Below are 15248 nucleotides of genomic sequence, written 5' to 3'. Positions count from 1 at the left end.
CTCCCAGCCACATTAAGTTTCAGTTTCTTACTGGGTAACTTGCTTGATAACACTCACTGCAGGCTCTTTCCCTTCCCTCTCTCACTTCCCCCATCCCCAGCTGGAGTTTTGTAGGGTCAGCTCCCTGATGAACTACTTTCACGAGAATCCTTGTCTGAGCATCTGCATCTGGAGGACCCTAACTAAGACATTCCTAGACCACCGTGTTTATGAGATGGCACGTGTGTGTGTGTTTGTGTGTGTGTATGTGTGTTGGGTTGATTTGGGGGCAGTGCTGGGAATGGGGTGTGTCACTGTCCAGTGATCAGATATCATGGGGAGCTAAAGGCAAATGAAATGGTGAAAGCTCTAGACCTTGGAGTCAGAGGGTCCCGGATTCAAAGCTTGGCTCCAGGTAATCTTGGACAAGTCACATCTCCTCTCTAAGCCTTGGTTTCCATTTTAATTGTAGTTTTTTGGTGAAATAGGTGAGGGTAAGAATCCCTAGTATACGATGTTGACATGACGGTGAAATTAAATTTTATTGGAAATGTGTTTAGCACACTGCCTGGTACCTGAGGGCTCTGATGATGGTTTGTATGGGGCAGGCTGGGAGGAGACCATTGAGTTTGGGGCTTGCTTCATTGGGTAGTGGAAGCTTATTTATTATTGGGTGCAATAAAATAAGGTGATGAGAGATGGGACATAGATGTTGCTGGGGGAAGAAAAAAGTGAGTAGGAAGGAAGGAGAGAGAGAGAGGGAGATAGACCCACACAGGGACCCATCAGCCAGACAAACTTCTCTTCACTGTGGAGAAAGGAGAGGATGAGAGGTTTGTCAGACTGTCCTTTATGAGTGGAGGCGACTCAGCAAAAAGGACCATGATGCCCTGGCTGTGTTGAGCAATTCTGGCTCTGCCCTTCCCCTCTCCCCACACCCCCTGTTACTGAGAACCCTGGGAACAGCGAGAAAGCGCTCTTCACTGAATGACAGAACCTGCACGATGTGGAGCTTCCGTTTTCTCCTCTTTTGGGGTGCGTATGAGCCTGAATAGGGGGTCTGGGGAGAGCCTGCACTGGAAATAGACTGTAAGGAAAAGGGAGGGCCTCGACCGTCCAGCCAAGAGATCGTAATTCTAGGCTGGACACTGCAAACATCTTCACTGGGGAACCTTTGACCAAAATCAGTCGGCTCAGGGAATTCATCTGTCAAGGAAGAGTTTCGTTATAGTCATTCAGTTGACATGTATTTCCTGAGTACCCACTGTATGCTGGGTGCTGTTTTAGGCACTGAGAATAGAGCAGTGAACAAACAGACAGGTTACTGCCCCTGTGAGGCTGACATACCGGCGGGAGGAGATACGAAGAAAGGAAGCCACTAGCAACCTCCCAAGTAGCACCGTTCTAAGTTCCTCAAATAGAGAATGTATTCAATCTACACTAAATGCCTCTGATATTGGGTCATTAATAGTCCCATTTTCTCAGGGTTGTGGGATTGCTGGGTCATATGGTAGTTCCATTTTTAGTTTTTCAAGGAACCTCCATACTGTTCTCCATAGTGGCTGTATCAATTTACATTCCACCAACAGTGCAAGAGGGTTCCCTTTTCTCCACACCCTCTCCAGTATTTATTGTTTGTAGATTTTTTTGATGATGGCCATTCTGACCGGTGTGAGGTGATACCTCATTGTAGTTTTGATTTACATTTCTCTAATAATTAATGATGTTGAGCATCTTTTCATGTGCTTCTTGGACATATGTATGTCTTCTTTGGAGAAATGTCTAGGTCTTCTGCCCATGTTTTGATTGGGTTGTTTGTTTTTTTGATATTGAGCTGTATGAGCTGTTTGTATATTTTGGAGGTTAATCCCTTGTCAGCTGCTTCATTTGCAAATATTTTCTCCGATTCTGAGGGTTGTCTTTTTGTCTTGTTTATGGTGTTCTTTGCTGTGTAAAAGCTTTTACGTTTCATTAGGTCCCATTTGTTTATTCTTGTTTTTACTTTCAAAATTGGGTCATTTGTAGAGACATGGATGGACCTAGAGACTGTCATACAGAGTGAAGTAAGTCAGAAAGAGAAAAACAAATATCGTATATTAGCGCATGTATGTGGAATCTAGAAAAATGGTACAGATGAACCTATTTGCAAAGCAGAAATAGAGACACAGACGTAGAGAACAAACGTATGGACACCAAGGGGTGGAAAGGGTGGGGGTGGGATGAATGGGGAGATTGGGTTTGACAGATATACACTACTGTGTATAAAATAGATAACTAATGAGAACACTGCATAGCACAGGGAACCCTACTCAGTGCTCTGTGGTGACCTAAATGGGAAGGAAATCCAAAAAAGAGGGGATATATGTATACATATAGCTGATTCACTTCGCTGTACAGCAGAAACTAACACAACATTGTAAAGCAACTATACCCCAATTAAAATAAAATAGTCCCATTTTACAGAGGAGAAAAATGAGGCAAAAGAGATTAAATAACTTGCCCAAGACCACTTAGCTAGCAAGGGGTAGAGCTAGGATTTAAAAACAGGCATCCTGGATCCAGAGTCTGTACATCTCTAAACTATGCTTCTCCAAATAACAAATAAACAAAAGCATTTCAGGGAGTGGCAAGCGCTATGAAAAAAATTGTCCTAGAGTGTGACTGGGGGTTACGTAGAAGAGGGAAGTCAGGGGAAGGTATTTCTGAAGAAGTGTTGTTTGTGCTGAGGCCTGAACAATGAGATGGAGCTATCCTGTCTGTTCTCTTAATTTTTTTTTTCTTCAGGTGTCAGTTTTTCTTGGTCTTGCTTATCTTTCATGTCATGGTTTCCTTCACGGGTCTCATGAGGTTTGGTCTTTGGTTCAAATCTAAGAATGGGAGACCTTATCTAAGCAACAAGCGTGGGTTTTCTCTGTGTTGTACATTGGATCCGTTTCCCTTATTTCACTGAGGAGAAAATTTGGTCACAAAGAGATTAAGTAACTTTCCCAAGGCCACGTAGTCTGTAATTGGCGAAGCCAGATTTTTAAGCCCAAGCATTTTGACCCTGGCGCTGGTATGCTTAAACACAATGTTCTGTTGCCTTTAAAATAATGAAAGAGCAAGAGAATTTCAGTTAGTGATAATAAGAAAGTTGGGAGTTTGGGTCTGTGGGACTTGTCGACTGGCAGGTTTCATTAGAAGGAGCAGGTAATTTGCGGACCTCAAATGCTAAAATGCAGACTTGTTTCTTTGGGCTGTCAGCACTTGTGCTGGCCATTGGCACTCTATTCTGCCCTTAATAAGCAAAGAGTGGTGATGATAACATTGATGGTGGTGGTGATACTGTTGGTGATGCTGAAGATGAAGATAATATGATGATGATGATGGTGATTATGATACAATGTAATGATAGAGAGGAGCTAAATGCTGGGGGACTGCACTGCCTTTTAGATGTTAAAAAAATTGTCTTACCCTCTGATAAAAATTTAATGCTACAGATATACTATATACTTATTTATATATTATATGTATATCTGTATGTGTCTTATACATGAAGAGTAAGATTCTTTTCATCTCTCCCCAAGAACCAAGTTTTGCTCTTGGGGGGAGATATCATTTCTTTTGAGAATGCATGTTTCAATGTATGGGAGTTTTTTTCTTCTAATATTTATTGGGGTATAGTGGATTTACAATGTTGTGTTAATTTCAGGTGTACAACAAAGTGAATCTGCTATACATATACATATATCCACTCTTTTTTAGATTCTTTTCCAATATAGGCCATTACAAAATATTGAGTAAAGTTCCCTGGGCTATACAGTAGGTTCTTATTAGTTTTTTTTTTTTTTCTTTTTGGCCGTGCTGCGCGGCTTGCGGGACCTTAGTTCCCTGATGAGGGATCGAACCCATGTCACCTGCAGTGGAAGTGCAGAGTCCTAACCACTGGACCTCCAGGGAATTTCCTCAATGTATGTTTTTGAAAATCATCTGGAACTCTTTGTTAATTAAAAATAAAATGAAGATAATACAAACAAAATGGAAAACAAAAATGAAGTGCAGAAAAGCAGGAATGGTGGCTGTGAAGGTTATATAAAATAATGTATGCTTGTCACTCACTTGGGGTTTTCATCTAAGCTCATCAAACCTGTTTCTATGAGGCTACACCAAGAGTAATTTTTCAGGTTGAGTCCAAAGAGCTTCTTGATGGGTCATGGTGTTTTTTTCTTTTCTTTCTTCACAGGGTGTTGTGGTATATACACCTGGGCAATGTTCACATTACCCTCACTGGAACCAATGACAAGACGTAAGTTGGGGAATCTATATGCCCAGCATGGTGGGGAGGAGAATCTTCTGACCCAGGCAGCTGAGCCACAGCTGGACACTTGCCACAAACTAGTCCATGGCTGAGCAAGGGATAACATCCAGGTCTCCCGGTTCCCACCCAGGCTTTTTCTCTTGTGCCTTAAACTTGCTGTGTGACCTCAAACAAGTCACACGACCTCTTTGATCTTCAGTTTCCTCAGCTGCGAGATACAGGTAACGAGGGTTACTGTGTCACAGGGATGTTGTGAAGCTTAAAACCAAAGAGGTAACGTTGTATACTACTTGGCATGTGTGAGGAGAGCTTCATGAATGATGGGGCAGTGGGGATGGGGATGGGATTTATTTAAACTACAACTCAACGTGGGGGAAAAAAAGTGCATTTTTAAATGTTTCGTTCAGTATTCTCATCTTCCACACAAGCTCCTGCTGGATCCAGGAGGAGAAACATGGCCAGTTCTGTGTTCTCAGTGTCTCAGTTTCCTGGCTCAGCCTTATTTGGGAAACTCAGTCTTTATGGTACGAAGAGTTAATCTTTCAAATCTCCTCACCCTACTCTCGTTCCTCCCGAGATGGTGTGTGGGTGTTGGCGTAGGGGCAGCTTATGGCATCTTGCAGCAGTGAAGTGTGGGCTCTGAATGGGGTGTTTTGTCCACTGGGGGGAAAAAACATGGTAGCAACTTGGAATAAACTAAATGTATGCTTACACCAGGGAACTGGCTGGATAAATTGTTGCATTTGTGAGACCAACCCAAGCTACTGTAACAAATAAACCCCAAACTGTCAGTGGCTTAAGAAAAAGAAATTTCATTCTCGTTTGTAAGAGTCCAATGAGGATATTTCTGGCTGGTGGGTGGTTTTCCTACATGTGGTGATTCGGGGACCCAGATGCTTTCTGTTTTGTGGCTCAGCCATACTAGTATCTCAGAGACTCTGCAGACAGCGGCGAAGCCACATTATTAAAACCCAGGCTCGGCAGTGACACACGTCAACGGCCGTTCATGGTCACATGACCACACCTGGATGCAAGGTGAGCTGGGAAATGTAGTCCATGGCAGGGTAGTTGCCTCCTACTGTCAATTCTACACCATGGAAAGGAGAGTGTGAAGTTTTTGTTCGATCTTGGGCTACCTAGCTATCTCGGGCACAGTTAGAGCCCATGGATATAATGGAATGCTATACAGCTGATAAAAAGCTTAATTAAGTTTGGTCATGTGAACTGACTTGGAAAGTTGCCCCAAACATTATTTTCTTAATTTTTTAAATTATAGAAATATTTAAACGTTCAAAGGTAGGGAAAATAGTATAACAAACTCCCATGTACCCATTGCTCACCTTCAACACTTGGCAAATTTTGCTGCTCTTGGTTACAGGAAAAAGAAAGTAATAGTGGAGGGTGGGAGGGAGGGAGATGCAAGAGGGAGGAGATATGGGAACGTATGTATATGTATGCCTGATTCACTTTGTTATAGGGCAGAAACTAGCACACCATTGTAAAGCAATTATACTCCAATAAAGATGTTAAAAAAATAATAAATAAAATAAAATATTGCATATTAAAAAAAAAAAGAAAGTAATAGTAGGACAGAGCTGTCCAAAAGAACTTTCTATGACAATGAACATGTTCTAGATCTACAGTAATCACTAGTCAATGGAGCTACTGAGAACTTAAATGTGGCTACTGCAATTGAAGAATCAGTGCTTCATTTTATTTAATTTTAATAGATTTCAGTGTAAACAGCCATATATGATTAGTAGCTACTGTGTTGGACAGCACAGCGGACTGTATGTTGCGTGATACCATTTGTGTTCAGAAAATTGTGTGAATTGATAAATTCATTTATATTTAATGTTATATTTACATGATTGAGTTTGTGAATAGGACCTAGCCTTGAAGGAGTCACTCTAAGCTTTTGACAGTGGTGACCCCTGGGTATAACGATGGGGCACAGGGAAATCTTCACTTTTAATTTTATATACTTCTGCATTGTTTGAATTTTTTTTACTATAATTATTACCTTCTTAAAAAAAGATAAAGACAAATGAAACAACAGATACACAGCACTATATATAAAATAGATAAGCAACAAGATCCTACTGTATAGCACAGGGAACTGTATTCAATATCTTGGAATAACCTATAATGGAAAAGAATCTGAAAAAGAATATATATATATATATATATATATATATATATATATATACATATATATATATATATATATATATATATGTATGTATGTATATGAACTGAATCACTTTGCTGTACACCCGAAACTAATACAACATTGTAGATCAACTATACCTCAATAAAAAAATTTTTTTAAAAACCCAAAGAAACAAAAATAAGGATCACCACCTGCTTTTGGTTAATTTCTATAGAAGCAGAGTCTGAGGTGAGGATTCTTGTGTGAGTAATTTATTAAGGAAGGGCTCTCAGGAGACACTTGTCGGGGCGGGAGGGAAGCAGGATTGGATAGGGGAAGAACCAACCACTCAGAAGGTGTTTCAGGAGAGTTTCAGCCACAGCCTGATCCCAGGGGGAGCTCTGGAGTGTGAATTACACCACAGAGGTTCACCTGCTCAGAGGCCATTACACTCCTGCATCTGTCAGGCAATACTTCTAGGTCAGCGAGCCGGTGGGGGGGGGGGGGGATGCAATGCCAATCAGGTAAATTGGATGGGGGTAGGGCCGAGAGCGGCTGAGAGAGCCCCCTCCACCCATATTTTTAAAACTTTTTTTTTTGGCCTCACCGCGCAGCATGAGGGATCTTAGTTCCCTGACCAGGGCTTAAACCCATGCCCCCTGCAGGGGAAGCATGGAGTCCTAACCACTGGACCGCCAGAGAATTCCCCCCACCCCCCTTTCTTTTAACTGTTTTTAAAAATTGAAGTATAGTTAATATTCAATGTTGTGTTAGTTTCAGGTGTCCAGCAAAGTGATTCAGTTTTATACACACACACACACACACACACACACACGTGTACATATATTCTTTTTCAGATTCTTTTCCATTATAGGTTATTACAAGAAATTGAATATAGTTCCCTGTGCTATACAGTAGGTCCTTGTTGTTTACCTGTTTTATATATAGTAGTGTGTCTATGTTAATCCCAAACTCCTAATTTATCTCTTCCCCCTGCCACCTTTCCCCTTTGGTAACCATAAGTCTGTGTTCTATATCTGAGTCTATTTCTCTTTTGTAAATAAGTTCATTTGTATCATTTTTTAAAAATTCCACATATAAGTGATATCATATGATATTTGTCTTTGATTTACTTCACTTAATTTGATAATCTCTAGGTCCATCCATGTTGCTGCAAATGACATTATTTCATTCTTCTTTATAACCGAGTAATATTCCATTGTATGTGTATGTGTATATATATCTATCTCACATCTTCTTTATCCATTCATCTGTCCATGGACATTAGGTTGCTTCCATGTCTTGGCTCTTATAAAAAGTGTTTCCATGAACATTGGAATCCCATCCTTTCTTACTTGGCAAGGTGTGAAGAACTCGTGAGCTGATGGTGGTAAATCCCCAGGAAGAGGCTGGTTTTCGTCTTCACATCCTCACTCCCTCTTTCATAACTCACCACTGTGATCATTGTTACCCACAGAGAAAGGGAACCTGGTTTGAAAGGATGGGTCATGGCCAGATCTCAAAGGGATCCATCGACTTCTCTTTCCTTGCAGGTGAGCGGACGCGGCGGTTGTCGACAAATTTTGGTAAGAGACTCCCCCACCTTGGGCAAATGCCTCTGTCACTCGGTTTTGTCACCTGATTAATGACAACCCCTACCTAATGGAGTAAAGTAGTGATGACTCAGTTCCATGTGGAGTTGTTATGAGGTGGGCTGTGGAGTCACGCTTCCTGGGCTCGAATCTTGGTTCCAGGGCTCATCGCCATGGGGATCTCGGGTATCTCGGTAAATTACCCAAGGCTTCAGTTCCACGAAAATGAGTGAGGGGAGTTAATCCCACAGGGGTTTAATGAGGGTGGAATGAGGGAAGATATAGGCAGTGCTTAGTCGATACTTGGAACATAGTAAGTGCTCAATTATGTTAGCCCTCTTCCTACTCCTCCTCCCCCTTTCCCCTCCCCTCCCCCTTTCCCCTCCCTCTCCCCCTTTCCCCTCCCCTCCCCCTCCCCTCTCCCTTTCCCCCTCCCCTCCCCCTCCCCATTTCCCCTTCCCCTCCCCTTTCCCCCTCCCCTCCCCTCCCCCTTCCCCCTCCCCCTCCCCCTCCCCCTCCCCCTTTCTCCTCCCCCTCCCCTTCCCCCTCCCCCTCCCCTTTCCACTCCCCCTCCCCCTTTCCACTCCCTCTCCCTCCTCTTCATCCTCCTCCTCCCTCTTCTCCTCTCCCTTCTTCCTCCCCTCCCTCTTCTTCCTCCCTGTCCCCCTCTTCCTTCCCCCCTTCCTCCTCTCTCTCCTCCTCCAAGCATCACAAATTAACTGGTTCTTCTTGGCTCAGCTGCAGCTGCGCCAAAGCTGGTAGCCAGTGGTGGAGCACAGCCAGGAGGATGAGCCGGTCTCCCCCCTAACATCTGTCCACTCTGCTTGGCTCTCTCTTGCATTCTGACTCGTGGTGTGACCTGGGAACGGTTTTACAAACTCTCTTGGGCCTCCCTTTCCACATCTGTAGAAAGGAGTCCTAACGTTTACCTTGAAGTAGGGTGACCCACTATCCTGGCTTGCCCCAGACTGGAGGGAAGAGGTGTTTCCCAGGATGCTGGACTTTGAGTGCTAACACCAGGAAAGTCGTGGGAAAACCAGGATGGCTTGGTCATCTCGCCTCAAAGCATTATCGTGAAGACTGCAGAACATCTAAGGGAGGGGCTCAGCACATGGAAGACACCTAGGAAATGGTAGTTGTAGTTAATATTTTTTAAAGTCTCTTTGCCTCCTTGAGTCTCATTTTCTATGTTGGTCAATTAAGTGACCATCTATTAAGATGTTTTGCTCACGGTTGAGGATCATGTGTATGTCTCAGTTGGATAGTTGACGTGGCTTCTGCCCTGGTCTCCTGTTTCCTTGCCCTTCTAAGAATGGCCAGAGGTCGCCTGTGAGCCCCTGAGTCAGGTCCCGCCCCACCTCTGCCCACAGCCCTCCAGGGCTCCCTCCTCCCTCAGGGCAAAAGTCTGAGTCCTCCCTGCTGCACACAAAGTCCTGCATGACCTGCCCTGTCTCCTCCCTGCCCTCCCCTCCTCCCTCTCTCTCCCTTGCTCACTCTGCTCCAGCCACCCGGGTTTCTTTGCTGTTCCTGCAACACTCCAGGCACTGTCCTGCCCCAGGGCCTTTGCATGTGCTGTTCCTTCTGCCTGGAATCTTTTGCTCCCTATATATACATGGCTTCCTCCCTCACCTTCTCTATGCTACAGCTCATGAGTTATCTTCTCAGTGACTACCCTATTTTTGACATTGTATGCCTCATCAGATTATCATCTCTGTGAAGGTGGGGAATTTTGTATGTCTTGTTCCTGTGCTGAATCCACAGGGCTTAGAATATTGCCTGGCATATAGTAGGTGTTTGTATTTGTCAGGGTTATCCAGCGAAACAGAATCAATAGAATGGATAGCTACATATAAGTATACGTAAATATTTATTGTAAGGAATTGGCTCACACGATTCTGACAAGTCTCAAGATCTGCAGGCCAGAAAGAATTTGGAGAACTGAGCAAAGGTGAGTGTGGCTGGTGGGACCAGGTAGAAGATGAGCCAGAGAAGCTGGCAGGTGGCCGGTCACATAGGACCGTGTTGCTATTCTGGTTTGGGGTGGATTTGAGTCCTGAGAGATTGAGCTAGAGGAAGAAAGAAAGTAATGGGAAACTCAGAGTTGAGAGATCACAAATGGTAATACACAGTAAATCTGCAAAAAGAAATGTTGCCTTTGTAGAAGAAAGAGGAAGCTGGAAATGAGAAGAGAGTTACAATCTGAGGCATAGGGCAGGGAAGGGAAATAAACAAGGCAGAGTGCAGGCAGCTAAGAGTCTGGCTCTCAAGACCTTAGTAATGAAAATCTGTCCCTTTAGTTTTTGCAGCACTTTATAAAGAGCTTTCCCATGATTTCCCATCCCACTAATAAGATGGGGGCACTTTTGTTGACTTCTCTCTTTCTATTACATCCCACATCCAATCCATCGGCAAATGCCGTTAGCATTACCTTCTGAATAAACCCAGAATCTTATGCGCGCCACTGTTCCCACCTGGGCTGTATCCACCATCATCGCTCACCTGGACAAGTGCAGTTGCTTCCTACCTGGTCATCCTACCTCTGCTCCGATACAGTTCATCCTCCAACCAGTGGCCAGAAGGATCATGTTAAAACCTAAGTGATGCTGTATTCCTCCTCTGCTCAAACTCTCCCATGGCTCCCATCTGTCTCTGATAAAAAGCTGAAGTCTTACAAAGGTCCAGCAGTTCCTACATGATTTTGTCATATCACCTCCTCCTACGCACCCGTCATCCACTCTGCTCCAACCACACCCGTCTTGTAATTCCATGACATCACTAGGCATGGTCCTGCCACAGGACCTTTGCACTTGCTGTTTCCTCTGCCTTAAATAGTTTCATAGCTCACTCACTCAGCTCCCTTAGGTCTTTGCTCAGATGTTACCTTCTCAGTGAGGTCTTCATTACCGAGCACCCACTATGCACTCGGGACACAGCAGTAAGTGAGACAGACACAAACCCCTGCCTTCTGGGAGCTCCCAGTCTGTCAGGACAACAGACTTGAAACAACCAATTGCAAAAGTTTTTGCATAGAATTGTCTTAGAAATTGCCTGAAGATTTATTGCGTTTCCAGCCAGACCCACCTCTTCTTGCCTAGCAGTAGTGAAAACCACGTGCTTTGGATTTTGACAGGCCTGCTGCCGCCTCTCACCAGCTGTGTGTCCTTGGGCAAGTCACTGAACATCTCTGACCCTCAGTTTTCCACAGCTGTATAATGGGAACTGGATTCGTTTTCTGTGGCTGCCTTAACAAATCCCCATAGACTTGGTGGATTAAAATAACAAAAACATTATCTTACGGCTCCGGAGGTCAGAAGTCCGAAATGAGTCCTACTGGGCTAAAATCAAGATGTCAGCAGGGGCTGCAATAAAATTAGTTGCAGGGCTGTAATGTTCGCTCATAACTCTTCTGTCTAGAGCTCTGATGCTCATTCAGGGACTTGTTAAAAATGCAGAATCTTAGGTCCATCCCGAGACCCGAATCAGCATCTGATTTCCCAAGATCTCTTGGGAATCCCAGATGAGGCAGATGCTACTGGTCTGTGGACCCCACTTGGAGTAGCAAGTATCCAGGGCAGCGCTTCTCATACTTTCATGTGCACACAAATCACCTGAGGATCTTGCTCAGATGCAGCTTGTGATTTAGTAGGTTGGTGGCGGGGCCTGGGATTTTGCATGTCCATCAAACTGCCAATCAATGCTGCTGCTGCTGGTCTGTGGACCACACTTGGAGCAGCAAGGGTCTGGGGTCTATAAGGTCCTTCACTGAGCTCCCTTGGCGGCTGTATCAGTTTCCCAGGGCTGCTGAAATTACCACAAACCAGGTGGCTTAAAACAACAGAAATGTATCCTCTCACAGTTCTGGAGGCCAGAAGTCTGAAATAAAGGTGTTTTCTCTGAAGGCTGTAGGGGAGAATCTATTCCAAGCTCTCCTAGCTTCTGGTGTTGCCGGTCAGGATTGGTGGTCCTTGGCTTGTAGATGCATTCTTCTGATCTCTGCCTCCATCATCACGTGCTGTTCTCCCTGTCTCTGTGCCTCGCCTCTTGTGCTTAGAAAGACACCAGTCATATCAGATTAAAGGACCACCCTGCTCCAGTATAATCTCATCTTAATTTAGGTCTTAATTACATTCACAAAGACTCTATTTCCAAATAAGATCACATTCTCAGGGACCAGCGTTTAGGACTTCAATAACTTCAACATTTTGGGAGGGAGGGGGGACACAATTCAACCCATAACAGTCACCTTCCTTCTCTTGCGCTGGCTTCCCTTGCAGCCCCACTCGGTGCTCTAACCCAAATCCTTTCTTCTCCATTGCCTAGATATGAATGGGTGTGCAGATACCACCATGTGTCCGGCGTACGCAACCTGCACCAACACTTCAACAAGTTACTACTGTACTTGCAAAAAAGGCTTCCTGTCCAGCAATGGACTGACGAAGTTCAGGGATCCACGAGTGGAATGCAAAGGTGAGTTCATGCCCCCTCAAAATCCCCTAGCATTTGGTTGGAAAATCAGCTGGAAGCTGGTTGGGCAGCAGATGTAGGCACTTTTTCTTTTTTCCCAAGCGTTATTTCCTCCCTCCTTCCCTCCCTGTCTCTCCCTTTCTTTCTTTCTTTCTTCCTTCCTTCCTTCTTTTCTTTCTTTCTTTCTTTTTCTTTCTTTCTTTCTTTCTTTCTTTCTTTCTTTCTTTCTTTTCTTTCTTAATCCCTTCCTTCCTTCCTTCCTCCCTCCCTCCCTCCCTCCCCCTCCCCCCTCTCACTCTCCCTCTCTCTCTCTCTCTCTCTCTTTCTTTCTTTCTGTTCCTGGTCACAAAAACCTCCAATGATTAGAGACAAGTGTTAGAATAAAAAGAAACAAAATTATGCTATTTGTCAATATCCAGAAATAACCACTGATTTCCTTCTGGTCGCCTCTCCATGCAAATCACAAGAATTTCTGCATGTACTGAGTGCCAGGCCCTGTGTGAAGGGCTTTATGTGCATTTTCACATTATGTCAAGTGTAGTCGTTGTGATGATCTCCACCATACAGGTGAGAAGACCGAGGCTTGGAGAACTGAAATGACTTCTTTAGGATCAGTCAAATTGGAATTCAAACCCAGGTCTTTTTGAGTGTAACAGCGATCTCTCAACCACTTACCTATTTGCCACAGTCCAGTTGTGAAGCGTTGGGAAATTGTATTTAATCTCTCTAAGCCTCACTATTTCCATCTGTAAAATGGGAGTGTAAGAGTACCTACATTAAAGGATATTTGAGATTATATGCAGTAGTGTATGCAGTGTGCTAGGCACATGTACAGTCCCAAGAGCTACTATTAACATAAATAATAGAAACTAAAATAATTCCCAGAATAAGCTAAGTTTTTGGTTTTTAGTCCTTATATTTAGACCCAAACTCTCCTCTTGACTGTAAAGGTCCGACTATGCCTCTGACATAGTTTGCAGGGGTCTGCAAACTTTTTCTGTAAGGGGCCAGATAGTAAATATTTTGGAGGTTGCTGGCTGAATGATCTCTCTTGACTACTTAGTACTCCAGGTGTAGTGCAAAAGCAGCCATAGATGATACATAAATAAATGAGTGGGGCTGTGTTCTAATAAAACTTTATTTATACAAACAGGTGGCAGGCTGGATTTGACTTATGGGCTGTAAATCATTTGCTGAGCTCTGAACAAGATAACTGATTTGTATTATTATAGTTCCCACGGAGCCCCAAACATACTTTTTATTAATTTTTTAAAAATTTTTGGCTGTGTTGGGTCTTCGTTTCTGTGCGAGGGCTTTCTCTAGTTGTGGCAAGCGGGGGCCACTCTTCATCGCGGTGCGCGGGCCTCGCACTGTCGCGGCCTCTCCCTTTGCGGAGCACAGGCTCCAGACGCACAGGCTCAGTAGTTGTGGCTCACGGGCCTAGTTGCTCCGCGGCATGTGGGATCTTCCCAGACCAGGGTTCGAACCCGTGTCCCCTGCATTAGCAGGCAGATTCTCAACCACTGCGCCACCAGGGAAGCCCCAAGCATACTTTTAAAAAAAATTATTTTTTATTGAAGTGTAGTTGATTTACAATGTTGTGTTAGTTTCTGCTGTACAGCAAAATGATTCAGTTATATATATATATATGTATATATATGTATATGTGTGTCTGTGTATATGTGTGTGTGTGTGTATATATATATATATATATATATATATATATATATATATATATATATATTTCAGATTCTTTTCCATTATCGTTTATTACAGGATATTGAATATATTTCCCTGTGCTGTACAGTAGGACCTTGTTGTTTATCCATCCTATGTGCAATACTTTGCATCTGCTAATCCCAAACTCACATTCCATCCTCCCCTCCACTCCCTTGGCAATGACAAGTCTGGTCTCTATGTCTGGGAGTCTATTTCTGGCTTGGAAATAAATTCATTTGTGTCATATTTTAGATTCCACATAAAAGTGGTATCATACGGTATTCGTCTTTCTCTGTCTGACTTCACATAGTATGATAATCTCTAGGTACATCCACATGTTGCAAATGGCATTATTTCATTCTTTATCATGGCTGAGTAATATTCCATTGTACATATGGACCACATCTTCTTTATCCATTCATCTGTTTATGGACATTTTGGTTGCTTCCATGTCTTGGCTATTGTAAACAGTGCTGCTATGAATATTGGGGTGCATGTATCTTTTCAAATTATGATTTTGTCCAGATATATGCCCAGGAGTGGAATTGCTGGATCATATGGCAACTTTATTTTTAGTTTTTAAGAGGAACTGCCATACTGTTCTCCATAGTGGCAGCAGTGATTTACATTCCCACCAACAATGTAGGAGGGTTCCCCTTTCTCCACACCCTCTCCAGCCTTTGTTGTTTGTAGACTTTTTATGATGGCCATTCTGACTGGTATGAGGTGGTACCTCATTGTAGTTTTGGTTTGCATTTCTCAAATAATTAGTGATGTTGAGCATCTTTTCATTGGCCATCTGTACAAACATACTTTTTAAAATCTTTAGGCTACAGTTCATGGGTTATTCAGTAAGCACAGTAGTCTTGTTGGTCCCTTGTTTTTAAATAAGGGGTGAGAGCATCATTCCTCGTCTACAAAATTGTAGATACTACAGCAAGGATCTTGTCTGCTCTATGTCTTTGACCTGTGGTACCTAACACATTGTGAATATTTGATAGATATTTGTCAAATGAAGGACCATGCTACCTTATTCTTTATGTCA

General features: G+C 43.4%; 1 protein-coding gene across 2 annotated transcripts in view; it reads left to right on the top strand.

The window, feature by feature from the left end:
* The first annotated feature begins 951 nt into the window (after nt 1-951).
* Nucleotides 952-15248, top strand: part of ADGRE1 (adhesion G protein-coupled receptor E1) — a 49934-nt gene continuing 35637 nt past the window's right edge. Inside the window, exons 1-4 of one of the 2 annotated variants that reach the window (XM_007169077.2) lie at nt 952-1014; nt 4202-4264; nt 7982-8014; nt 12341-12487. In XM_007169077.2, the coding sequence (XP_007169139.2) occupies nt 984-1014; nt 4202-4264; nt 7982-8014; nt 12341-12487 (274 nt within the window). In that variant the 5' untranslated portion in view covers nt 952-983. Of the gene's footprint in view, nt 1015-4201; nt 4265-7921; nt 8015-12340; nt 12488-15248 lie in introns of those variants that run through there. The other variant, XM_007169078.2, reaches the window with a different exon arrangement.

This window comes from Balaenoptera acutorostrata, chromosome 2 (genome assembly GCF_949987535.1).
Source record: "Balaenoptera acutorostrata chromosome 2, mBalAcu1.1, whole genome shotgun sequence".
NCBI classification, from domain to species: domain Eukaryota; kingdom Metazoa; phylum Chordata; class Mammalia; order Artiodactyla; family Balaenopteridae; genus Balaenoptera; species Balaenoptera acutorostrata.
Note: the sequence above shows the minus strand (reverse complement) of the source record. Positions and strands in the feature narration are given on the sequence as shown.